The sequence below is a fragment of the Mesoplodon bidens genome, assembly GCF_964165515.1.
Source record: "Mesoplodon bidens genome assembly, chromosome: 9".
NCBI classification, from domain to species: Eukaryota; Metazoa; Chordata; class Mammalia; order Artiodactyla; family Ziphiidae; genus Mesoplodon; species Mesoplodon bidens.
The window spans coordinates 8,253,984-8,281,730 of record NC_138166.1 but is presented as its reverse complement, the minus strand read 5'-3'; the positions used below and the strand labels follow the sequence as shown (position 1 = coordinate 8,281,730).

General features: G+C 35.3%; 1 protein-coding gene across 1 annotated transcript in view; it reads left to right on the top strand.

Annotated features, from left to right (window-relative positions):
- RSBN1L (round spermatid basic protein 1 like) overlaps positions 1-26,603 on the top strand; it is a 66,288-nt gene extending 39,685 nt beyond the window's left edge. The window contains exons 4-8 of the mRNA XM_081243881.1: positions 12,242-12,379; positions 14,008-14,150; positions 17,330-17,497; positions 22,518-22,626; positions 22,711-26,603. Coding sequence (XP_081100007.1) covers positions 12,242-12,379; positions 14,008-14,150; positions 17,330-17,497; positions 22,518-22,626; positions 22,711-23,352 — 1,200 coding nt within the window. The 3' untranslated portion in view covers positions 23,353-26,603. The remainder of the gene's footprint in view (positions 1-12,241; positions 12,380-14,007; positions 14,151-17,329; positions 17,498-22,517; positions 22,627-22,710) is intronic.
- Positions 26,604-27,747: the final 1,144 nt, after the last annotated feature.

Sequence of the window (27,747 nt, the reverse complement as noted above, 5' to 3'; positions counted from 1 at the left end):
TATTTTAACTTTTAATTATATGTTTTAGGCAAGTTTCTGTTCTTTGTTCCTCATTTTGCTATAGGTTTAAAATAAAAAGATAAGAATATAATGAAACCTTTTGGGAATATTAAGAATAAATTACTTGCTTGATGTGAACGCTAGAGGTTAAATTTCAGCTTCTATTTATCTGTGGTGTTTTTTTTTTGAAAGAAAATCAGTGAAATAATTAAGATTCTGTTGTCCTTTTTACCGTGGATTTATTTTGGAAGTGAAATGAATTTTGCTATGTATTTTTCCAGTCCATACAATAGTTCTCTTACTTGAACATCACTTAAAATTGTCTTCTTGCTCTATGCAGTAATGCTTTAATGCTTACTTAGCATTGGATTCATCATGTGGAAGGTGCTGAATAAATGTTGGCTATTAAATATATTGTGATACAAAGGAATTATCAGTTAGGTATGTGATTATGTGAGAAAATGAGCAGACCAGTGCATATATTGAGCTGCTTTCTATTTCTTACCCTTCTCTGTGTTGTAGAATATAGATTATTTTAAAAGCAGAGGCAGAATCCAGTCCACTGGCTCTTGGAAGTGAATGTAGGCCCATCTAAGTCTGGTGCATTGTTACTCATTCTCAGAGCAGAGACTGCTTAGGTCAAAGATCAGCCAATTTTCACATTTATTTGTGCTAAACTTTCTGTATTGTAAGTAATAATTGACATTCTAGTTTGGAAAGAGGAAAAAAGTGAAGAAAGTTTCTAAGGGATCTTTTAGTGATCATCTATCCCAACCTTTCTCAATTTAAACAAATGTAGATAGGAGTAACTTAGGGTTTTAAGGTTGGCAACAGTGCCAGGAATAGAACAAAATTTCCTTAAACTTCATCCAGGTTTCTTTTCCTTACTTTGAGTATATTTCTTTTTTTGATATGTGTTCAAGTTATAGTCTCCACCTTAAATGATAGTCTGGACATGCAGTAACATCCACTCATACCAACCCCCCACCCCACAGTATATTTGGTGTATATTGTGTAATATACTGAAGTCTGGAAAATATGCTGGTATTTAAAATTTTAATGTGTGTGTGGGGGGGTACTTATTGCCTATGTAACATGTTTGAGAATTGGAATGTAAATATTTTTTAGAGCCGAAAGGGAGGTGTACAGCATCTGTCACTAGCCCTGTCATTTTATAGAATTTCAGAGTGGCTAGTAATGTGTCTGAGATTACACCTGTGTTTAGTGGTGGAACTAGACTGGCATCTAGTGATAGTATCTACTGTTTATTGAGTGCTGACTGCCAGGAACTATTCTAAGCACTTTATATGTAATAACTCATTTACTCTTCATTACAATTTAATTTTAGCAATGAGGAAACAGTGAGAGAAGAAATAATTGCCCAAAGTCCTTTGGTATTAGATCATTCGTTTTTCATTTATTACGTCTCCTAAGTCCTAGGTTTTATGGTAGGCCTCTTGACTTCCAATGTGATTTGTTTCCACTGTATCATAAACTTTCTGCTGCCATACTATGCAAGTTTTTTCCGACATCTTTTAAATGTCACAATACTTACATTTGCTTTTCAGATAGCTTTTAAGGTTAGGAATTATTAATTTTTTATTAAATGATAATTTTCATCCTAACTTGTGCAGTATGTACAACATGAAATCCGTGCTTCCTTTTATTAAATACAACATGATGCTGGGACTTGTTAATCATGCCAATGTGTGGCTAGGTTGTGGGTCTCAGGTCCTTGAAGAGCCACCTACCCTGGTTGCCATTACCTCTTAGGGTTCTTGGATAATACGTATGGCACAGAAGAAACTCTAGGCAGATGCATCCTCTTTGTTACCAGTTGTGGCTCTGGCCCCGTATCTATGTGATCTGCTGCAAGGACTGCTTTTTAAAAATTAATTAATTAATTAATTAGGCTGTGTTGGGTCTTCGCTGCTGCGCGCAGGCTTCTCCCTAGTTGTGGTGAGCGGGGGCTACTCTTCGTTGCAGTGCACGGGCTTCTCATTGCGGCGGCTTCTCGTTGTGGAGCGTGGGCTCTAGACGTGCGGGTTTCAGTCTTTGTGGCACGCGGGCTCTAGAGCGGAGGCTCAGTAGTTGTGGTGCACGGGCTTAGCTGCTCCGCGGCATGTGGGATCTTCCTGGACCAGGGCTTGAGCCCTGTCCCCTGCATTGGCAGCTGGATTCTTAACCCCTGTGCCACCAGGGAAGCCCAAGGACTGCTTTTAGTTCTGCAGCTTTAGATTTCGTGGCAGGAAGCTGCCTGTGCACGGTCCATGTGCCTTTACCTCAGTATCCTCCAGATCCAGCCATTCCTATGGTATGAAGAGGAGTATCTAGCGAAAAGCTTTCCTGAACTGGTCATTTGATATTTCCCCAAACTGGATTTTTACTTTGCTTGTTTTTTTAAGAGCTTAGAAGACTGAGGAAGTTGTTTTCTGCAGACCAGTTTTTTTTTGTTTGTTTGTTTAATTAAAACCAGAGCAGCGAAAAGAGTTTGCCCTAAATTCTGTAGAAACTAAAAGAGGACAGTATAGGTAAGATGTAGCTGTTTCTATGATCTTTTTTTTTTTTTTTTTTTTTTTTTTTTTGCGGTATGCGGGCCTCTCACTGTTGTGGCCTCTCCCATTGCGGACGCGCAGGCTCAGTGGCCACAGCTCACGGGACCAACCGCTCCGCGGCATGTGGGATCCTCCCGGACCGGGGCACGAACCCGTGTCCCCTGCATCGGCAGGCGGACTCTCAACCACTGCGCCACCAGGGAAGCCCTCTATGATCTTTATAGTGATAATGCTTATCTTTGTGATAATACTCTGTAGTTTTCACAGAAATTCATTTTTGCATCTGTTTAGCCTTTATCCTTGAAACATGTTAACTTGAGTTTTTTTGTGCGTGTATGGGTGTGTATATGTATACACACATGCACATGCACACACACACACACAATACTGACAAAAGGATCAAGACATCCTGTTCTTTGATTTTGGAATTCTTTTTACTTGCATAATTCTATTTTTCGTCTTCATCTGTATCCCTGCCGATTGCCTGAAGAATCTGAAGACATGGTGGAATTATATATTTTCTTGTAGGTCATGTCATTTTTCTGATGTTAGTGGTATAATATCAATCAAACTGTATGAAATAAAATTCTATTTGAGAATAGAAATGGGTTTTCATAGAAAGTTTGTAACCTATCTGTATCAGTTATTTTGCTGCAAATCAAACCGAAACCCTCAAAACTAAGTGGCTTAAAGATTTTTCTCACAATCTGTTGGACTCTCTGGACAGTCTTTGTCAGCTCAGCTAGGGGCCGGATGGCCTCAATCACGTCTGATGGTTTGCCAATCACTGGGTCTTAGGACGCCTCGCTTATTTGTCTGGCAGTTTGATGCAATGTCGATTGGGGTGATAATCACATTCTTCTCATCACTTAGCAGGTTAGCCTGGGCTTGTACACATGTTGATAGTTGCAGGGTTCATAGAGCAGAAAGAGGGCAAGCCTCTGCTTGTTTAGTGTTTGCTGATGTCCCATTGGCCAAAGGAAGTCATGAGGCCAAACCCAGATTCACTTCTTTTTGTTTGTTTGTTTGTTTGTTTTTTTCCTGGTACCGCGGGCCTCTCACTGTTGTGGCATCTCCCGTTTTGGAGCACAGGCTCCGACGCGCACGCTCAGCGGCCATGGCTCACGGGCCCAGCCACTCCGCGGCATGTGGGATCTTCCCATACCGGGGCACGAACCCGTGTCCCCTGCATCGGCAGGCGGACCCTCAACCACTGTGCCACCAGGGAAGCCCCAGATTCACTTCTTGATGATAGGAGTGACACAGTCACATTGCTCAGAAGGGAGCATACATGCTTGGGAAGAGTTTTTGGCCATTTGCACTCATCCACATCTGTCTTAGTTTTTCTACCATCTCTATTTTCTTCAAATACTCATTTGGACATTGATCGTTCTCCTGTGCCTTTGATGGTAGGGAAACAGAAAGGCAAGTAAGACAGGAGTTTTATCTGTCAAGAAACAATTGAGATTTCTGTCTTGCCATGCAATATTTAATCAGCATGCACTCCAAACTCTGTAGTAAGAACTGTGAGAACATGAAAATTGGGGCAATTATCTTCTAATCACCCTTTTCCCTCCCCCAAACTCTAAATAATATTTTTTATTTTAGCCTGGTTCTGAGTTGCTTGTAGCAAATAACTTATGTCAAGTGTTAACTTATAATTAAATGGCTGATATTTTAATAGTGAAACAGTTATTAAATCTGATTGGATCTGTTAGCCTTGTCTCTGCAAAATGAGGGGAGAGAACTAACATTTATTGAATTCATTCTTGGGTCATTCACCATGCTAGGCCAATAAAGATGATTTGACATACCATCTTTGACCACTGCCAGCCTTTGTACTGAATTTTCATTTTGATCAGTTGTGCTTGTCTTGTCCTACTTGAATGCTTTTGAACTGATCTGTTATGGCAGGTACCAGATGTTTTAATTGAGAGACTTTTTCCTTTTTGTACTAGTTTTAAAATGATTAATAACAATTTTATTCTTTTAGTTATAGTTATATGGATATTTTTGAAATGTTGATTATATGTTATTTCTTGTTATATGTTTTAATTTGAAAGGATATGCCAGATGTGATGGGGAATGGCTCCCCCTTGTGGCACACTTATTTTTGTTCGATGTTCAGATTGCCTCAGTAGGAATGTGGTGAGCTGGTCTTGTTTTCTAAAATACGAGACTCCCTTCTTTCCTCTTGCCCTCCCCCCAAAAAGCTCACCAGAATTGAACCAATAGCCTCTTCTGCCCTCACCCCCTCAATTTTTTGCTGTAATAACTGTCCTGTTTTTGTGTTTTCTTTGGATTAATGATGATACTTGCTAGAAGCATCTATCATATCTTCTATACTTATTATGGATAACTATACTGTATAAAGTATAAAGTATTTATAACGTATTCTGTGGAATTTTTACTATCTTGGGATGTTGATAGGTATACTAAAAGAAAACAAGTAAATAAGAAAAACAGGTTTTGAAGTCAAAATAGTTTGTCTAATACTGGGCCAAATAAGTTATGTTTGTTTACTGTGAGACTTCTCAGAACCTAGCCTTTAATAGTGTGTGGTGAACCTCTCAAACAGGAAGAGTTTTCCAAACTTACTGGACTATAGAATCCTCTCTTCAGGGACTGACATATCAGGGAATACATTTTGGGAAACAGCATTATTTCAAGTGAGTCATGCCTCATGGTTTTTTGAATTGCATGTGTCCATATTTGCTTCCCTTGGTGCAGCAGTTTTTATAAGTAAAATAAGAGAAAGCAGTATTGAGACTTATAGATTTACTTTTGGCAATGTATTTCCTGTCATAAAGGCTACTTTTTTCTTTGTAGCAAGCCAAACTCAGAATCATAAGGTTGTGTTTTTTGTTTTTGTTTTTTAAAGATTATTTACGTGAAGAAAAATGAATAGGGTTTAGTTTAAACGTAATGTAACAGTTCTTTTCCCATTAACCAAAACTTCTGAGATTTTGTTATTGACACTTACTGGCAGAGGGTTCAAGAAGTCTTTTATTTCCTGCTCTCCAGTCTCCCCCACCCCCACTTTAAAACATTTATAGAGAATAAATGAAGGGAACTGTTAAAATACAGTCATGATGGTGGTAGGGTTTTTGCTGAGTAGGGGGACTCTAGGGGAGGTTTAAATTAAAAATGTTACATCTGTCAACAGCTTTTGCAAATATATGAATAAGTATCATTTCTGTCTTTTATTGTGTTTTTTTGAGAAGTATACCTAAATTGGGAGGAACAATATGTGTCCTCTTTGTAACTCTACATTTCCCTTTTAGGAAGCATATAGGATATGTTTTAGAACAGTGACATTTTTTGGTATTTCCAGTTTAATTTTTTAACTGCATCAGAAAACTGATAGTGTGATGAATGTTTACTGAAGCAAATACAGTAATTTCATGTCAAGCGTCATCAGGATGTGACATTTTCCAGATTAGTGGTTTTTCTAGATAATGGAAGCATACAGTTGTAAGGACCAAGATTTATCCTTTTCCTGAGCATATACAACATAACTTATCTCTTTATTTTCAGTCTAGGCTTGTCATTATGATATTATAATATTGATGACCTAGGGGAGCTGCAGCTGTGCTCACCTCTTGCCCCTCCTTCCTCTTCTAAACTTGTGGTTTCTTATCCTTTATGATTTTAGATGTTAGTTAGAATTATGCCTGGTGTAGAAACATATATGTAAGAAGAGTATCCTTGTGTGAATCATGGCCTTTGTGACAGTAATTTTGACTATTTAGAGATTCTTTCAACTCTTATCTGTTTCCTTCTCCCATCCCACTGCTTTTGAGTTGTAATTGTTGGATAGATTATTTTTGGAGAATTGAGGCTTTTTTCCTTATGATTATTATAGATTTACTTTTATTCCATGTAATAGAGGAAACTGGATTATTTGCTCTATAATATTGCCGTATAATAGGTATCACATAAATCAAGGTGTACTGTTTACTTTTTTGTGAAAAGTGTGTGGATTATATTCTTGTAATTTTTTTTAACAACTTAAATGGTATCTGTATGTTTCATCAAGAAGTATATACTTTTTGAATTTGAATACATTGTTATGTGTAGTTTTCCATTTTTGAAACATTAAATTAATGGTTCAAACTGATTTAGTATATGTTTCAAGTATTGGGTTATTAATCTAGAAAGTTGTATTAAATGGTATATAATTAAAAGTTACATTACAGTGTGTGTTTATTTTAATTGGGGGATAGTTGATTTATAATATATTAGTTTCAGGTGACAAAGTCAGAATTTTTATAGATTATACTCCATATAAAGTTGTTAAAAAATATTGGCTATATTCCCTGTGCTGTACATTATATCTTTGTACCTTATTTACTTTATACATAGTAGTTTGTACTTCTTAAGTCCCTGCCCCTGTCTTGCTCCTCCCTCCTCCCCCTTCCCCCTCCCCCTCGGTACAGGTAACCACTAGTTTGTTTCTGTATCTGGTGAGTCTGTTTCTCTTTTGTTATATTCATTCATTTTACTTTTTAGATTCCATATATAAGTAATAATATGCAGTATTAATCTTTCTTTGTCTCACTTATTTCACATAGCATAATATTCTCCAGGTCCATCCATGTTGTTGCAAATAGCAAAATTTCATTCTTTTTATGGCTAAATAGTATTCCATTGTATGTATATACCACATCTTTGTTATCCATTCATCTGTTGTTGGACACTTGGATCGCTTTTATATCTTGGCCATTGTAAATAATGCTGCTATGAACATTGGGGTGCATATATCTTTTTGAATTAGTGTTTTCATTTTCTTCAGATATATACCTAGGAGTGAAATTGCTGGATCGTATGGTAGTTCTGTTTTTAGTTCTCTGAGGAAACTCCATACTGTTCTCCATAGCGGCTATACCAATTTACATTCCCATCAACAGTGTCCAAGGGTTCCCTTTTCTTCACATCCTCTCCAGCATTTATTTATTTATTTATTTATTTGTTTTTGTTTTTGTTTTTGTTTTTGTTTTTGTTTTTGCGGTATGCGGGCCTCTCACTGTTGTGGCCTCTCCCGTTGCGGAGCACAGGCTCCGGACGCGCAGGCTCCGGACGCGCAGGCTCAGCGGCCATGGCTCACGGGCCCAGCCGCTCCGCGGCATGTGGGATCTTCCCGGACCGGGGCACGAACCCATGTCCCCTGCATCGGCAGGCGGACTCTCAACCACTGCGCCACCAGGGAAGCCCTCCAGCATTTATTTTTGATCTTTTTGATGATAGCCATTTTGACGGGTGTGAGGTGATATTTCATTGTGGTTTTGATTTGCATTTCCCTGATGATTAGTGATGTTGAGCATCTTTTCATGTGCATGTTGGCCATCTGTATGTCTTCCTTGGAAAAGTGTCTCTTCAGGTCTGCCCGTTTTTTAATTGAGTTATACTGTATTTTAAAATTCAGATTACTTTCACAAGCTAAGATTTTGATTAATTTTTAAAATTTAGTTTTAAATTTATTTATATCCATCCTATTGAGTCATCAGATTATTATCTTTAATATTTGGAGAATGAATATCTTAGAAGAAAATTGCTGTTTTGTTTTAAACCTGATAGCTAAGTATATGTAATTTATATAGAGACCATACTTAGTAGAATATATCTGTGTTGTGGGTTTTTTTGTTTTTTTGTTTTTTTTTTTTCCTGCACTGCATGGCTTGCGAGATCTTAGTTTCCGGGCCAGGGGTTGAACCCGGGCCCTTGCCAGAGAGAGAGCGTGGAGTCCTAACCACTGGACCACCAGGGAATTCCCTATCTGTGTGTGTTTTTTTTTTTTTCCGGTAGGCGGGCCTCTCACTGTTGTGGCCTCTCCCGTTGCGGAGCAGAGACTCCAGACGCGCAGGCTCAGCGGCCATGGCTCATGGGCCCAGCTGCTCCGCGGCATGTGGGATCTTCCCGGACCGGGGCACGAACCCGTGTCCCCTGCATTGGCAGGTGGACTCTCAACCACTGCGCCACCAGGGAAGCCCCCTATCTGTGGTTTTAATAGTGGACAAACAGAATGTACTTTACAGTTCTAGCACATTTTGGTGAAAAGGGGAGAGAATTGTGCTTTTATTATAGCAAATTATGTGTGTAAGTGAATTTACATATAGTATATATGTATTTTGCCATGAGGTGACCAGAACTACGAAGATTCAAATACCATATTTAAAGTTATAGTCCAACAAATAGAGTCTGTATTACTTTACTCTTTAAAATTCAGTTTCTCCCAAATATCCTTTGAAATATTTATGAATTTTAATAAGATATACTTTAAAAAATCATCAAAAGATATAGCCTCCTTTTAGGTAGCATCAAAATAGACATAGGAGAGGAGGAAAAGTCAAATTTGTTTTAATTTAGTCTATTGTGTTAAAATTTCTAATATTTAGACGTATTTCATTTTATTTTACTTGTAAACAAAGAACAACATTTGTAAAATTGGAAATTAAAGGTGTAATTTGAATGAAATGAGATGGCTAGGTCAGTAATGTTCTCTTCAATCAATGAAATGATCATTCGAACCTAAAATAGCAACATCTGGTTAAATCAAAGTTAGTTAAGTACTTAAGTTATAAGTCATTTGTCTTTAATATTACCACCCAAGAAGCTTTACCCATTTTTTCTGTTACTAAACGATACATGTTTTTACTTAACATTTAAACACAGAAATTTTACTCTAAGAGGGCTGAATGTTAAACTTGTTAATAACTAGTTCTGTTTTTAAAAAAAATATTTATTTATTTATTTGGTTGTGTTGGGTCTTAGTTGTGGCATGCAGGCTCCTTTAGTTGCGGCTTGAGGGCTCCTTAGTTGCGGTTCGCCTCCTCCTTAGTTGCAGCAGGCAGGCTCCTTAGTTGTGGCATGCATGTGGGATCTAGTTCCCGGGCCAGGGATCAAACCCAGGCCCCGTGCATTGGGAGCGAGCAATCTTAACCACTGTGCCACCAGGGAGGTCCTACTAGTTCTGTTTTTTTAATTATTAATTGTATTTATCCCTTCTCTATAGTTAAATACTGTTATAGTAGGGTTTTTGTTTTTTAGAATGGAAGTAGTTATTTGAATTGCGTGGCAAGCAGTAGGTAGAACTCCAAAATCTATTTCAGTTATTTGAGAAATGAGTTATTTCATGTTTTTGCCTGTTAAATAAACTTATAATTTCAGACTTTACATTTCCTCAGAGTAGATTGTCTCTGACTCCTAAATCCTAACATTCATATTAAAGAGCATTCTTTCTTTATTGGTGTATCTTTTATATGCATGTATTTAGTTCTTGCACATACTCTCTTGGAAAAAGAGTCCAGTAGACCATATATGCATTTGACTTTTGCTTTAAAAGTATGTTTAGGGCTTCCCTGGTGGCGCGGGGGTTGGGGGTCCGCCTGCTGATGCGGGGGATGCGGGTTCGTGCCCCGGTCCGGGGGGATCCCGCATGCCGCGGAGCGGCTGGGCCCGTGGGCCGTGGCCGCTGGGCTTGCGTGTCCGGAGCCTGTGCTCCACAACGGGGGGGACCACGACAGTGGGAGGCCCGCGTATCGCGAGGGAAAAAAGAAAAAAAAAAAAAAAGTATGTTTAAAGTACCCATTTCTTTGCGAGAGCTCATAAATTCAGTTGTGCTTAGTATTTTGGAAGGATTCCCTCACTGAACATTCCTCCCTGACCTAATTATTTAGTTGATAATTGAGTCACTGCCCAAATTATTCAGCTGATCCTTGATGATGTTGATAATTGAGTCACTGCCCAAATTATTCAGTTGATGTAGTAGAATGAACCAGCTGGATGGCAAAGACTTTCTTGATTCTGGCTTTGTTAGAACTGGTTAACGATTTAGATGAGTTATCTAAGTTTAAACAAGACAGAAGATTGAGGCACAGAAAATTTACTTATTTGTATGAAGTGGAAATATTACCTAATGTGACTTGTAAGTCAAATGAATATTTCAAAGCACTCGTAAATTTGTGTTTTACAATAGAAGGTGTTTGATTTCACTGAATGGTCTTGAGGTCTCTCAAAAACTCATGTGACCATTTGCAGATCCAAAACTGAAGCCACAAACTCAAGAGTCACGTAACAGAATTGATATCAATTCTCATAAATTTGCTAAATTTCAACTTGATATTTTTAGCTTTGTTAGACTGCATTACAGAAATGCATAGTGATGACGAATTTTCCTGTTGCAGTACTCTTAGTATATCTAAACATCTAAAGCCTAAATATTGTTGTAGAGTCAGATTTTAACTTTTAGCTCTCTCAGTACTGGAGAGGCTAGGAACTTTTGGGAGACAAGAAGAAGGTCAGATCATGAGTACAAAATGGGGACACAGACCCCAACTTCTTTTTGAAACTTGGGGATTGGAGCAAGGTTTTATGGTTCTGAGAAGTGAATTTGGGATAGTTCATGAAAACTTAACCTTGGAATTCTGGTAATGTATTAAGGAATTAATGTATCATTGTTATACTGTTTTGCTTATTATGCTAAAAAATAAAATTCTCTAATGTTTTAGTCAAATGTTCTATTATGATAGAACTTTTATTGTCATGTTTTTGATGTGGGTGGCGGCTTAAATACATTGATACAGAATACTATCTGTATCAGCTGCAATTGTGGGAATTCACCTTGTGATATGAAAATATTTTAGAGTCTGTGTCCCTGATGTGATGAAAGCTCATCCATCTGGGTTTGCCTGGTACGGGACTTTCCATTTTAAAACTGGGATAGACCCAGGCAAACTGAGACAGTGTAATTTCCCTACAGTTAGTGGCCATAAAGGCTAATCCAGAGAAAAAATAATTAGGATTTTGCTTGAAGTTTGTTTATGAAAGGAAGTTGTTTTGCTTTAAAAATACTTTTGTTTACTACTGTTAGTATATGAGGTTTCTTTGCAAGATTTAAATGTGCTTTTGAAAACTTAGGTACCAGTGATTCTTGAGGTATTTAGGTTGTTTTATTTTGGTTTATATTCAAATGATACCCATTTGCTCACACTGTACAATTATTGTTTTCTTCAGCAATCCGAGGTAGATCTTTCCGGTTAAGGAAACTCAGACTCAAGGAATTTAAGTGATTTCTGGAGGTCACATAGCTGGTAGATAGCAATGGTAGATAGATTTGGGACCTAGGACTTTTGGTTCTCAAGCTCTAGTAGACTTTCATTAGAAAAATGTAAACTGGATCCTAGTTAACATGCTAAGATCTTAGAAGGGAAGATCATTCCTGGTGGCCTTTTGGACATACAAACTACTGGTGATGGTTAAATGCAACATTTTCAGAGGGTCTACTTTTGAAAATTCTGACAAAAAGATAGGAACCATTTAGGAAAATATAGGTACAGGAACTTCTGAATATAATTTCAGTGGCACTGTAGATCAAATAATAAACTCCTCTGTTACAAGGAGAAATTATAGTTAGTTGCCTGGAATTATGCTGTTTATCTCAACTGTGTTTTCATAAGCAGTGTGTAGGAATAGCTAGAGAAGGTAAAATAGCTTGATTTTGTGCCGATCTTTTCTTTTTTCTTTTTTTTTTAAGTGCCTTATTTTTTTTACTGTTTGTGAAAGGCTTTTTGTTGTTGTTTTGCTTGCCACACATTATGTTCTAATATTTTCAGACAACATAATTTAGTGTTATCCAGTGATAACAGGCATTGTCTTATGTTTAACTTAATTAACTCCATATCCTTCAGGTAAAAAGAACGTATTCTCACGGTACTTATAGAGCTGGCCCAATGCGACAAATCAGCTTGGTGGGAGCAGTAGATGAAGAAGTGGGAGATTACTTCCCTGAGTTCCTTGACATGTTGGAAGATTCACCATTTTTAAAAGTAAGAGAAAACAATATCAAACAGTCTAAGTTGTGGAAGTTACTTTCATGCTACAAGGATAACAGATCATGGCTGTTTCAGAACTATAAAAACTTTTATTTCATTTGAATTATAAGGAAGGAAAGGAAGAGATGACAAAGTAGAAGTAATTCTTGTGTGGTGTGTGTGTGTGACTTCTCAGGTACTAATTTTAATGGCAAAGCTAAGTGGTGGACCAGAAAATAACACTTGCCTGTAGCTGCCACTTTAGGAAAATAAGTTCCATCCGTTTATCAGCTTTTTATAAACTGAGTGCCAGAGGATTTAAGAGGTACAGGAAGGATGTCTAGACAAGGGAATGGCAGTTTGGGTTTGTGGAAAACTGGCCTGGGAAGTTGTATAACTGTATTTCAATCTTGCGAGATCCTAGCTGGGTTGGGCAAGCTGTTTAAACTTTCTGGACTTCAGTTTCCTCATCCATAAAATAAGGTATTTAAACTATGCAGCTTTAAGGCCCCTTTAAATTCTTTAAATGATTTTTAGTCAGATTCTGTTTTCTTTTTTTTTTTCCCCCAACAGTCTCTGCATTCCAGAAAATATTTCTTCTTAAGGGCGGCTGGGGCTGTCCTATTGAGAGAAAAATCTCTGATCTGTGTAGTTAGGTCAGTTATTTAATCAGTAATTCAGAGGTCAAAATGTGACAAGATCAGTTTATCTCTAGTATTTGCCACATAATCTGTTAAACATCTCTTCTTTTTTCACTTCTACATGCTTAATTTTCCAGTCTATATCTGTGTATATATCTTTTTCTTCCTTTTCTTTTTCACCCTACTCCATTCCCCTTTTATTTCCTTTTTTGTTCCTTTTAAACCTTTGGTTCCTTGTCTGTTTCTCCCAACTAGTGACATGGAATTTGGTTGCATTTATTTTGAGTGCTATTTTAAAAACACCATCATTTAAATATTTATGTTTCAGATTTTAATTTTAAAAGCAAATGAGCTAAATGCATTCTTTCTGGAGAAATTTAATTTGACAAGCTCCCCTTTTTGAAAAGAGGGTATGTTTTTTAAAAAAATACCCATTTTGTCACCATTCCATGGATAGTGGCCCTTGGTCATTTCTCTTTTCTTTTCAAAGATGTTAATTCCTGCTTTTAGGCCAGCAGCCTTTTCAAGAAACTACTACACAGAAATAAATTTTGATTTTGGTTTAGTTTTCCTTTTTGTTTTGTTAGATTTTGATTATAACTAATCAGAGGTATATCCCCCCCTGTTTTTGAGGTATCCATTTTTTAAACTCAGTTGTTCATTTTTATAGATTCTCATGGAAGACACTTATTTTGCCAACTAATTAACATCATATGACCCATATATTTGGTAGAAGGAAGAATAATAAATGATAAATACAGTGAATCATACCTCTGGCAGGGTTGGGGAAGTGGGGGAAATCATCCAAGAATAATTACTCTCTTGTTGTGTTTGAAATAGAATATTATGAAGGAAAATTTATGAATATATATGAATATATTTAAAATAGGTATGTATTTCAAATGTATATATGAAATTTTGTCCAGGGGACAATAGTCTTTAATGTATATTTGAAGATACATTTTAAAAATAATTAATTTCTCTGTAATTATTTGCCTCTAGTGTACACTGCCATGGGGGACACTATCTAGTCTAAAATTAGAGAGTCGAAAAGATAGTGATGATGGTCCCATCATGTGGGTACGCCCGGGAGAACAAATGATCCCTGTGGCTGATATGCCAAAGTCACCTTTCAAAAGGAAAAGGTATGTTGGATATAAATGTTTTTTGCTGGGGATGGGTATTTGTACATTGGTATGTGTATATTTGTTGAAATTTGGAGGAAGAAGGAAGGGAAATTTTAGCGTGTAGTTGAAATGTAAGTTCAAAAATGGTTGCTGATATAATTTCTTATAAGTATCAAATATAAATAAAACATGAAAAATGTAGGCAAATGACAATAAATTGTAACTAGGAATGGAAAAAAATATCATTCACAACAGAGACATAAACGGTTTTGGAATAAATTTAATAAATATTCAGAAATAAATTTAATATTCATTTTAAGAAAACTAAAACATCTTATGAAAGATATAGAATAAGATCTAAACAAATGTTTAGATCTATGTTCTGGATTGGACAAAAATGATAGTCCTTTGGAAATTTTAGCATTACAAATGGACTCACACTTCCAGCACTGGATAAAATAATTTTAAAGTTCATAAGGAAGAATAAATAAAGTCAATCTATAAAGCTGTGAAAAAGAAGATAAGTATGAGGGGGACCTTGTCTTACTCAATATTAAAAAGTACTATAAAGCTCAAAAAGATCATTGGAATAGGATAGAGTACACAAACAGATCAAAGTATATTGGGAACTTAATGAGATAAGTGGGAAAAGAAAAATTTATTTAATGAATAATGCTGGCATAAATGGGAGTCCATTTGAAGGAAGACAAAGCCATACCCCAATGTTATACAAGAAGTAAGGGATTTGAACATAATAAATAAAAAATAAAAATATTAGAATAAAATGCTTAAGCTTAGGAGAGATCTTCCTAAGCAAAGATTAAAAGATACAATGATAATACTATTTGTGAGAGAAAAGACATCAACAACAAAGTTCAAAACTATGGTAGACTGGACTAAAACATTTGTAACATGTGGCAGACTAAAGTTAATATACAAAGAGCATTTCTAAATTGAGAAGAAAAATGTAGAACAACCCAATAGAAAAATAGGCCCCAGGTAGTCGATTGTATATTAAGTATATATTAAAAAATTTATGAGATATTATTTTTACCCATTACATTGGCAAAAATTATTAACAGAGCGAGTATATTACAGACTGGTAGGTACGTGAGGAAACAGGGTAATATATATTATTGGTCAATGGGTGAGCTTCTGTAATCATTTTTTAGAAGTAATCTAAAATAGCTCATAAAGTTTAACATATGTATACTCCTTGAACCAGGACCCCTACTTTTGGGAATTTGTCCCAAGAAATAAAAGCACTAAAGGTAAATGTATAAGAATGTTAACTGAAGCATTTATTATATTGAGATAAATTTTAAAATGGTCTGAATGTCCATTAACAGGAGAATGGTTGAATACATTTTGGTACATTCCTGTTAAAGAATGTGGTGAAATAGTTAATTTCATAATATGAAATTTTGTCTGTTGAGCTGGATATCCATGATATTTGAAAAGAGCAAAATGTAGAGTATATGTCCAGGATGATTCTATTTTTATGAAAAGAAATTAAAAAAACATGTATAAGAGTATATTTAGGGCTTCCCTGGTGGCACAGTGGTTGAGAGTCCGCCTGCCGATGCAGGGGACACGGGTTCGTGCCCCGGTCCGGGAAGATCCCACATGCCGCGGAGCAGCTGGGCCCATGAGCCATGGGCGCTGAGCCTGCGCGTCCGGAGCCTGTGCTCCGCAACGGGAGAGGCCACAACAGTGAGAGGCCCACACAGAGCAAAAAAAAAAAAAAAAAGAGTATATTTATGTAAGCACAGAGAAAAGTGTAGAAGAATGTACACTAGCTTAACATTGATGGGAATGGAGTGGGTGATCCTGGGGGAGATAATACTTTTTTTAGATGTCTAAAGATGGTCTCACTGGTTATAAATTTAAGAAGAAAAAACAGAACACGGAGAAATGGTCATAGAGCAAAATGTAGGTTATATGAGAGCAGGGACAATGTTGTGCTTGTTACTAATGTGTCTCTAGCACCTAAACAGAGTGTCTGTTTAATAAATAAATTTTGGTTCAATGAAATTTTTACAAGTTAATTTTTAAGTTGGTAGTAAATGGTAAACTTGGTGTGTATCTCAGTGATTCTTAATTTGGATTTACAAATCATTTTGAGAATCTGAAAGACTCTCCCTAGAATAATGCAGATATATACAAACTTTTACATGTAATTTAAGGGAGTTCACCAGCCCCTTGAGGAACTTGTAATCCTCAGGGATTACAGTCTATGGTGTATGTGGTCATTTCACATCACGTTATAGTCTGACCAACTAATGACAACACTGCCCTAGGTGCTGTGCCAAATGCTTTAATAAAGTCTTAATTCATTAGAATGTGGAACAGTGAGGCGAGACTTGGTTTGAAAGCCTGTTAGCTTTCCACAGAAAGCAACATCATCACCTAGCTTTCTAATACCTGTAAAACATTAGTCACAAACAGCAAAAAAGTATGTTAAAACATTGTGTGTGTGTCTGTGTGAAAGTTTATATAAAACTGTAAGACAAGAGTGCACAAAGAGCAGCGAAGTAGTAGAGACTGAGGGTGGGAAGTTAGAGAACCAAAAAGGAAGAGTGACCCTAGGGGATAGACTAGGATGAGACGAGAAAATAATGGGGGCAATCCTGATCTGTCTCTGGAAGCAACAGAAAAATCATACAGGGAGATAAATAAGATGATGTCTCCCAAAATAAATTCTTCTCACCCAGTTCCCCTTCTGCAGCAAAGTTGGAGAGGGTTTCTGCAGTGAGTGAGGCCAAGTAGTCAGCAGCTTCTGTATGCCTATGGATTCTAGAAGGTGAGCGCTGAAGGAGAGGCCCAGTGGGAGATGTCTGTCCTCCAGGGTGGAGCTAAAGTGTTTTTTTCCCCTTACCTCCAATAAACCGTGCGTGTTTTATGGAAGCACTTACTGCCTAGTGTTCTCTTGTTGTTTATTTTTTGGTCTGTCTCTCACTAGAATATAAACTCCTACGAGAGTAAGGAACTTGTCTGTCTTATTCACTACTGTCTTGTTCAGTAGCTCCAGTGCCTAGGTAGTGCCTGACACAGAGTAGGTGTTCTGTAACTATCAATGCATTTGAAAAAGTTAAACCTGTCAATACATCAGTACAAATGTTTGAAGCCAATTAAGCCTTAATATACATAAGCCTGCCTCTCTCTGTCTCTTTATATATATAATTCTGTTTTAACAGAACTACCAATGAGATAAAAAACCTGCAGTACCTACCTCGAACTAGTGAGCCTCGTGAGATGCTCTTTGAAGACAGAACAAGAGCTCATGCAGATCATATAGGACAAGGTTTTGAACGACAGACTACAGCTGCTGTTGGAGTGTTGAAGGCTGTGCACTGTGGAGAGTGGTATATATTAACTACTATTTAATGGCTTCTAAAATTTTTCTTGGGAAGTTTTTCAGTAATTCTTCTTACTGTGGGGTAAAAAGTTTCATTTTCCCCTGTATTTAGATATCCTAGTTGTATAATTGTACTAAAGAAGATTTTCAATTGCTAGAATCTAGATTTTATCTTTTGGGCTTGACTGAAGTAGTTTCATTTTCTGCGTGACTAGAGTTGAAAACAGTTGTCTTATCTAAGGTAATGGAAAACCTAAGGTTCACTTGGTGCTTATTGTATGCCCATTTACAAATGTTCAGTTAATTTTCTCTACTTTTAGGCCCGTATTTATTGCACAAGGAGACTGAGGCTCAGGACTATCACGTAATGTTGTCATAGTCATATAGTTAATAAGTGGTAGAGCTGAGTCTGATTTCAGAACTGACTCCAGATTCTTGTGTTTTTTCTTTATACTGTTTTAACTTGCTATCTTTCTAAGGTTTGGTATTGACTAAGTGTTACCTTACTATATTAATTTTTTCAGGCTTTGCTTGTAAGTTTCACTGACTCTTTTGATAGATTAGAAAAATGGATAATTTTCTTAATGAAAATGGATAATATACTTAGAGGTGGTCATCCCTTACATTAAAAAAATTTCCATATATTAAATTGATAAAACCCATAGAGCAAAGCTATATTTATACTGTAAGGTAACTTTGCTCAATTAGGTTTTGTTTTCAAATTGAGTATTGTTTGGGTATGAAACTTAAGATGGAATATGCTGTTTTGCTTATTAAAGCAGTTGAATTAGATACTAAGTATGCAAGAAATTTTTCTAGGTAAAAAGAAACTGTTTTTAATTTTGAAAGTATAAAATGTCAGTATTGTTGCATAGATTCCTAAGATGTTGTGAAAAATATTGCCTGTATTTTCTGTTCAAGGAAATTTTTTCAGGGGCTGTGAATACAAGATTGACCCTTTGTTCAAAAGGGAAAATTTAAAGTAATATTTTATAAATTAATACTGAATGGGGAGGCCACTGTAAACTGACCTTCTTTCTTAACATAAATGAAGCTTTATCAATTTCAGATTTACAAAGTAACTAGTACTGACCTAACCCTAAGAGGTCCTTAGGAAAATGACATTAATAGTTTATAATTCAATAATAATAATTTATAATTGTGTTTAAGTTAAATGGTAATTATCAAATATCTGTGGTTGTTTCCATATAGTTTCTAATTCCTTACTATAATGTGGTTTAAAATACTAATTTTGTCAAAGAGTAAAGGCACATTTATCTCTTTGGAAATCATTAACAACAACACCCTGTTTCAAATTAATGAGATTTTTCTTGAATGTTTGGTATAAAGGATTTAAGAGTGGCATCAAAATTTATTTAGGGTGAACTCTGATTTATAGATGGTATTTGTTAAAGTTAGCCATATAGTTACATTTTTTTTTCAGAGATAAATATTCTTGCTTCTTGGCCTTAACTTTGTTTAAATCTCTCTTAAGCTCCTTTAAATTATTGTTGGTTTATGCTTTCTTCTCCACTTTATATGTGAGTTGATGTTAGAGATCGTGTCCTGTCCTTCACAGGTCCGTCATAGTTCCCTATGAATAGTTACTGAATGAAAAAACACTTGAAGCTAACAATTTCACAGTGAAAAAGACTGTTGCCAAAGTATGAATATATTAGGTGGCCAGATTTAATTTGAGACAGATTTTGGAATGAGATGTTGCTAGCTCTGAGTTTTCTCAGTATTGTAAAATACAGTTTGCTTTCTATACCAATGCTGCTTTAATCTCTTAGTATTAAAGATGGTAAGAAAATAATTTGGTTGATGCTTTAAGAGGGTTTCATGGCTCTGATGCAAACGTGGTCTATGATCCCTTTATTGTTACTCCTTGTTGTTAAATTAAGCTATACTAAGGAAATCGGTGCTTTCTCTTAGTGTTTTCCTTATCTTAGTGTTTTGAGTTCTGCTCTTTTTCTCAAGGAGACATTAGGCATTAGAGTATTCGATTCTTTGTTTCATTAATTAATTAATTTTTTTATTTATTATTTTTGGCTGTGTTGGGTCTTCGCTGCTGCACACAGGCTTTCTCTAGTTGCCCTGAGCGGGGGCTACTCTTCATTGCGGCATGTGGGCTTCTCATTGCAGTGGCTTCTCTTGTTGTGGATCACGGGCTCTAGGCGTGCAGGCTTCAGTAGTTGTGGCTCACCGGCTCTAGAGCACAGGCTCAGTAGTTGTGGCGCACGGGCTCACTGCTCCATGGCGTGTGGGATCTTCCCAGACCATGGCTTGAACCCGTGTCCCCTGCATTGGCAGGCAGATTCTTAACCACTGCGCCACCAGGGAAGTCCAAGATTCTTGACTTTATCTTAGAGCCAGGCTTAACACCAATTTGAGATAAAGGACTGGGATTGATTGAGACTACAAAGAAATCTTCAACTAGATAGACTTGTGAAGTGTTGATGAATTTTATATCACTTTTTAGTATTAGGAAGATAGAATTCACATAGATTTATATATTTAAGGTTGCTTCTTGAAATCCAGTTTTTTGAAAAATCAACTATGGAAGTATAATTTGTATTCAGTAATACACACACTTGTTATAAGTGTACAGTTTCATGTGTTTTGACAAATTTATACAGCCATGTTACCATTACCACAACTAAAATATAGAACATTTTGTTTCCTTCATATACCTTGGCAGTTAATCTCCCCGCATTCTTACCCCAGCTCCAGACATCTATAAATCTATTTTCTGTCTTTATAGGTTAGTATTGCCTAGTCTAGAATCTCATTTAAATAGAATCGTATGTTGCCTGACTTCTTTCACTCAGCATAATGTTTTTGACACTCATCTATATTGTTATGTGTATTAGTAGTTCATTCCTTCGTGTTGCTGAGTGGTATGTCATTGTATGGATATATCACAATTGATTTATCCATTCACCTGATAAACATTTGAATTGTTTCCAGTTTGGGGTTTTTATGAATAAAGCTCTTATGAACATTCCCTTTCAAGCCTTTGTGTGCACATAAAATTTCACTTCATTTCAGTAAATACATAGAAATGGAATTACAGGGTCTTAGAGTAAGACAAAATAATTGTGTATAGAGATAGTTCTAAGTCTACAAAAGAAGTACTAGAATTTATCTAAGTCACAAGATAAGAATATTGAAAAGTCACTTGTATACATTTGAATTCTATATATTAGCAATAAACACTTTGAAACATTTTGAAAATGAAAAGAATAATGCCAACTTATAAAAACATAAAAATTATGAAATACTTAGAGATACATTTTTAAAATAAATGACATACTGAAAACTACAAAACACCAATGAGAAAAATTAAATAAGACTTACAGAAATGTTAAGAGATATACCTTGTTTATGGATTGAAAGACTCAATATTATTAATATGTCAGTTCATTCCTTTTCCCCACTTTTCTTTCTTACCTTTTTTAGCGTTTCATTATACCTCCACTATTTGTTTACTAGTGGTTGCTCTAAAGTTATCATAGTGTACCTTCAAATAATATTATACCTGCTATGTAATGTGTAAGAACTTTCAATAGTACACTGCCATCTCTCCCTGCTCCCATTTATCACCTTTGTGCTAATTATTATTAATATATTTTGCTTTATGTGTGCTATAACCATCCCCCCAAATATGTTGCTTTCTTTGGCATTAAGGAATTATTTCTGAAGAGATTTTTAAGATGAGAATAAAATATCGTTCATATTTACTATTACTTGCACCCTACATTCCTTTGAATAGATCTACATTTTCATCTAAATATCATTTTCCTTCAGCCTGAAGATGTTCTTTAACATTCTTTGTTGTACTGGTCTTCTGGTGACAGATTCTCTCAGTTTTTGTTTGTCTGAAAATGTTTTTATTTCACACTTTCTTAAGGATATTTTGGGGGTTATAGAATTCCAGACTGACTTTTTCTTTCAATACTTTAAAGACAGTGTACTCTTTTCTGGCTTGCATTGTTTCTGATGAGAAGCCTGCAGTCATTCTTACCCTCTTTCCCTGTATATTAATGTGATGCATGAGTTTTAGATTTTCTCTTTATCACTGTTTTTTTTAAATTTAGTTATGATTTGCCTTGGTATGATTTGGGGGGGGTTGGTATTTATGTCGCTTGGGATTTTATTCCAAAATCCATTTTGAGCATCTTTTATAAACATGTATTTGTATATTCTTAATTAATTGAAGAATTTGGGGATTTTTTTTTTAGAATTATATTTAAAGACTCTATTAACCTCAGCAAGTAGGATGGTAACAGTTTATTTTATAAGTACTTTTCTAACTAATGTCTCTTAATTTTTAGGAGTCATTTAGGGATTTTTGGTATCATTGCAGTTATATATGTCTGTATTGAAAGAATGTATTCCCTTTCCCCTATATTTACCTCTAAATTTTATATTATATAGTATTTTTAATTTAGCACTTAATTTGTTGAAGTATTGACAACAAATTAAAGACTTTAAGTTAAAGCCTTAACTTTAAGACTAAACACTTAGTTTTTTGATTTGCATAATTAACCAATTCAGGTCAATTTAATTTTTCAAAATATGGTTACACATAGCTATAATAAAATGAGGTGAGGCTGCTCCTGGAAATCTCCACCCCTTTGCAAGAGCCCTGATGATATGTCTACCTCCTACCCCTTAAAGTTCCCTTACTCTTCTCCCTTCAGGGAGAAAGTGTTTTTAGAGCATGAGCTCTCCCTTCTCCATTCCTTGATTAATGAATAAATTTTCTGCTGTGCTATACCAAAACGTGTGTGTGTGTGTGTGTGTGTGTAAATAATAAAATGAGTTGTTTTTATCCATATTTAGGTTGAAACTCATGGTGTTATCCCTTTGTTTAAATATGTAAAGTGGTCTTCTAATTACAGTTCACTTCTAAGATAATACTTTGGTTTTAACCATAAACTATTTTTGCTTTGAATTTAATAAGGACTTAGCAGAGTGAAACATTAATGGAAGGCTGTTTATTATCTCATGTTCTTTTTTAGGCCTGATCAACCCCGAATAACCAAAGATGTAATTTGTTTTCATGCTGAAGATTTCTTAGAAGTAGTTCAACGAATGCAGTTAGATTTACATGAACCTCCACTGTCCCAGGTATATTTTAAACTATTACTATCTTCAATTTAATTTTTATTGTGGAAAAGACTTATTGGTATTTCTTGTTTTGTTTTATTTTAGTGTGTCCAGTGGGTTGATGATGCAAAACTTAATCAACTGAGGAGGGAAGGCATTCGCTATGCCAGGATTCAGCTGTATGATAATGACATTTATTTTATTCCAAGGAATGTTGTTCATCAGTTCAAGACAGTTTCAGCTGTATGCAGTTTAGCATGGCATGTTCGTCTCAAGTTATATCACTCAGAGGAGGACACTGCTCAGAATACAGTTACTCATAAAACATGCACATCACCAGATTCCACATCATCAGTTCTTGGACCTCACACTGACAACATGATTTGTGCTGTAAGCAAAACCTCCTTGGATTCTGTTTTTTCAGACAGACTTCATTCTAAATATGAATTACAGCAGATTAAACATGAACCTATTGCAACTGTAAGAATCAAGGAAGAACCTGTGAATGTTTATATTCCTGAAAAGACTGGAGCACCAAATAATATGGATGGCAAGAATGTTAAAGCAAAATTGGATCATGTTCAATTTACAGAATTTAAGATTGATGTGGACTCTAAATTTGAAAATAGCAACAAAGATTTAAAGGAAGAAATGTGTCCTGGAAGTCTCATAAGTCTAGTTGATACAAGGCAACATAGTTCAACACATTCAAATCAAGAGAGAAAAGATGATAACATTTTGTGCTAAATTTGTATATACCATTTAAAATTGTTTTTTTTCTTAAACTTAATAATGTAATAAAGATTTGTGAATTCTGAAAGCAAGCCAAGAACTTGCTCCCAAGTCTGTTACAAATTATAGTTTATGTAGCTTTGTAACATTCCTCAGTGCCTGTCCGTAACTGTGAAGTATCAAAGCACTTAGGGCCAGATGCACTGTAAACATTGCAGGTTTAAACAAGAGGAGTCTTTAAAAAAATCATTTGAGTTGGAGTTGTAGGTTTTAGAATAGAGCTGACATTAACATATATATATATATTTTGTAATATGAGGCAGAATTCTTTTTTGACAATTTAAGGCTTTTCCATAGAGCTTATTTATACCGATTTTTTCTTCATTTTAAATGTGTCAGCACTGTAGTGTAAATAGCTTTAAAAAAACCTTTTTAGTGTGATTTATACTGAAATGTGAGCCACTTAATAAAGGTTCATAATAATATGTTTTCTGTTGGGTCTGCAAAAAAACCCCACCAAACTGACAATTCAGTTAAATCATTTATTTGATCTATTATGTTTCTGCTGGTGTATACACTTAGAGTGCTAATGGAGTGCAAATGTATGTATTCAAATCTTGTGAATATTTAAATTCCCCATGCTGTGCAAGCATTTTTAAAACCAAGATTCAGTTATGAAAGCATATTTATATGTGTGTGTGTATGTATGGGAATATATATATATGTTATCATATTTTGCATAACTTCTTAAATTGCTGAATAAGATGAATATGTGAAACTTCCTATACTCCCTGGAATACATTTTTAAATATTTATATTCAACATTAAGAGAGCAGTTTAGGTAATAGAAACAGTTTTATAAGTTGGGAGAAACAAGGTCTGTTAGTGATATTTAACCCTTTAACTAATGAAGTTATGTGACCCGATTATATAGCCCTATAACATGAATTTTCTTTGTAGTGTATGGAATAAGAAGTTGAGAAAATTTTCTTACTAATCAGCACCCATACTGTACCTAATAGTAGCTGAGAAAAAATGTTCAGTTACAGAAAGTTTAATTCTGAGAAGTTAAAATCCTCTATTACATTTTTCTTGAGGAACAGAAGGAAAATATGGCAAATACAAAATATTAAAATAAGGGCAGTGACTCAACTGCCATATACAAAGAGATAACTAACAAAATAAGATTTGTTACCTCATCTTTCTAAGCATCCCTCTCCCTACCCTAGCAAGGTAAACAACTTATAGTATTTTTTTCTTTTTTCAAAAGAAGCTCTAGAAAATAAAATTGGGATAGGAAACAGGATTGCCAGTGCCTAGCTAAAGATGATTAAAACAAATCTCTTCAGTAATGGACTTCAGCACTGTTTCAGATTGCTTCCACTACTGTAATTAAAAGTCAAACAAATGGCTTCAGTGTATGCTTTGATGTTAGGAACTCTGCTGGTTGCAAATCTATTTTCTTTTACTTGAATTTGGTATTTTTCTGGGCTCATACTTTGGTTGATTACTTTCAAATGGGGTTCTTTGTGCTGCCTTTTGAGATAGTGTTGCTATTCCACTTTGAGTGGTTTCTGCTCCAGCTTCATTTGTGGTACCCATAAAACTGCTTCTCTCTCTGGTTAGGGAGAAGCTTACTTAGAGGCATTTCACCAGAAAAAATAAACTGCAGCAATGATGTCATTTCTGGCCTCCAGTTTAAAAGGGTAGGCAAATATTGTAAGGAAATCTCAGTGGTTAGTAGAAAATCAGTATATTTGCAACATAGGAATTTTCATGACGTAAGGAAAGTATAAATCATGCAAATGTAAATAGGGATTTTGTTTTATATATTACTTATCCTGCTCCTCACCACCTTTATCTTCTATTTTTAGCTAAATTTATGTATTTTCACCTACCTTTTGGGGAGACAAAAGTTTATAACAAACCAGTATTGAAAATTGAGAGAGAATGTGGTAAAAATGTTTAGGTTTTTCTTTCTTTAAGTGAAGGGTAACATATTTAACAAGGTTCGTTTTAGCTTCAGTTTTCCAGTGTCATACACATAGATGCATGAGACCATACTGTAATAAAATGTCTTTAGGGTATCCCTCCAAAATATATGAGCCTTAAACTTTTAACTTAAAGACATACCTAAAACAACCAGAGTGGTCGCTTTTAAGTGTCGTTTCCTATATAACCTATAGTCAAACTTCTCCATATTTTGAAATTTTAATTGTTTTGTAAAATGCATACATCTCTGTGGAGGTGAAATACAAGTTAGTGAACACAGATTTAAAGATACAGCCTTGTCACCTTGAGTAATGCTTATGTTCCTGTCTTATGGGTTATAATTTAAAAATTCTCTTCAGATGCAGTCTGAGAAGTTGTTGGCTATGTTTGTTACATACAAATAATTTTTATTTCAGTATTGTATTATATTAATGGTTTCCTAGTTAGTACATTCCAGTTCTTATCTGAACACAACTTTTTTTCTGTTATTTCCAGTTTCTTGGACCAGAATAATGAAGCACTTAAGATACAGCTTCTATGTGAACTTATACTATATAGAATAAATAGTTGTTATGTAAATTATTAAATTGCCATACAGACCTTTACAAAAAAAAAAAACTAAGGTACCTCAGTGGTGTCTGCTACAGTGATTTTTTTCTTTTTAATTATTTTTGTTCATATCCTTTTAGCTAAGTAATATATATTCCATACTCAGGTTAGCTGGTTAGCTATCAAAAGAATTAAGCATTTGTGATATTTGGTTGAAAACTTTACTAAAGCCATATTCATTATCGTCTTTGTCACTACAGCTGTTGACCTTAAATAAAGATTAGGTTGATCTAGCACAACACTCTGTGTGTGTGTGCATGTGCCTGTGCACGTGTATGTGTATAAGGTTATTGGAAATACTGTTTGTTTCCGCATATATTCATTTTTAATCCATTCTTTAACTTTGTGGGGGGGGTGGTCACGGAGGGTAGGAAATATTTTATTTCTTGGATTAAGTCTCCAAGGTATTTCATTAGTGTTCCTGAGTGTAAAATAGGTTTTTCCCAAATACTTATGGCAGGTAAGATCATCTTTGTAAATAATAGATTTGCACTGTTTTGGTAAATTTGGATTCAGTTATTTTTTGGATAGTTTCATTGTCATGTAAAGCAAATATCTCAGTTCATTTTGCGTTTTTAGCGAAGGTGCAGGATTTATTTTTGGAGTTTGAGAGGAACTTTCCTTGTCTTCCACCTTTCAATAAATACTAAAATTGATAACCATAATCTTTTTCCATGTTTTGTAATTATTTTCTTATATTTGACATTTTACTTTCATCTTGTCATATTTAAAAATTCTTGTTTCTCTATCTTCAACAGAAACCATAAGATCTTGAAAGTGATTCCAATCTGAAAATCATTTTTTACTCTTAAAAATATCAAAAATTGACTTATGCCAACAGAGAAGAATGTTAAAGATCACCTTAAACAAGGTCGCTAAACTAGTAAGGTATGGGTGCTGGGATGGCATGGTAAACTGCCTCCCTTCCCTCTAGATATGACTATTTTTATCCCAGGAGGAGAGGACAAAAGTACCATTGTTTTCAAAATACTTTTAGGCTGGTAAAAAGTGACATGATGGGTTTTATCTTTAGAGTGGTAGAACAGCTCTTCATCTTTCTTCCTTCTGTTTAACTACTTTGATATGTACACAAAATTTTACTGGTTTTAGAATGTGCTATTTCATGGAAGAGTTCTGTTTGATATGATTGGCTCTGGCAATATACCTCAGATAAGAAAATTAAGAGGACAACTCAGGAGAGGTATAACATCCTTAATCTCTGTCCTGGCTTTTCTGTTCAGTTTTTCCTGTAACCCACTGCATATTGCAGATGGGAGTGACAGCTTTCTAAAACGTTAAGCACAAGGAAGCTAAAAGCAGAGATGTCTTTCCTTTTTAAGTTCACAGGCGTTGTATATCATATTTCTACTAGGAGAGCAGGGAAAGGAGGGGGAAAACATCTTGCATTTTAGGTTATCTTCCCTTTGGGATTTCAGACCCAATCAGGGAATGTGAATGACCTGAGAACAAAATGTGGGAAACAGAATTATGTTAACTAGAAATTAAAACTTACTACTCCTATGCTCTATTACCATTATCTACCTTCCAAGAACTGGACTATTAAAGTATGAGAACTTTGGATCCTTCAGTACATTTTGAAGTTCAGAATTTATGCATTTGTTTTGAAAATGTTAAATCTTTACACCTTCCTATAAAGGTCATTGCTATTGTACTACTGACTACTACTAAGTGTGCAGACTCGCAAGTCAACATAGTTGCAAATATTTTGCATAATAGTGTTTAAAATTTTATTTAGACAGTTCAGTCCCCACCCAGCTGTCAAGTTTCTTCTTCAGATGCAGTTTTATG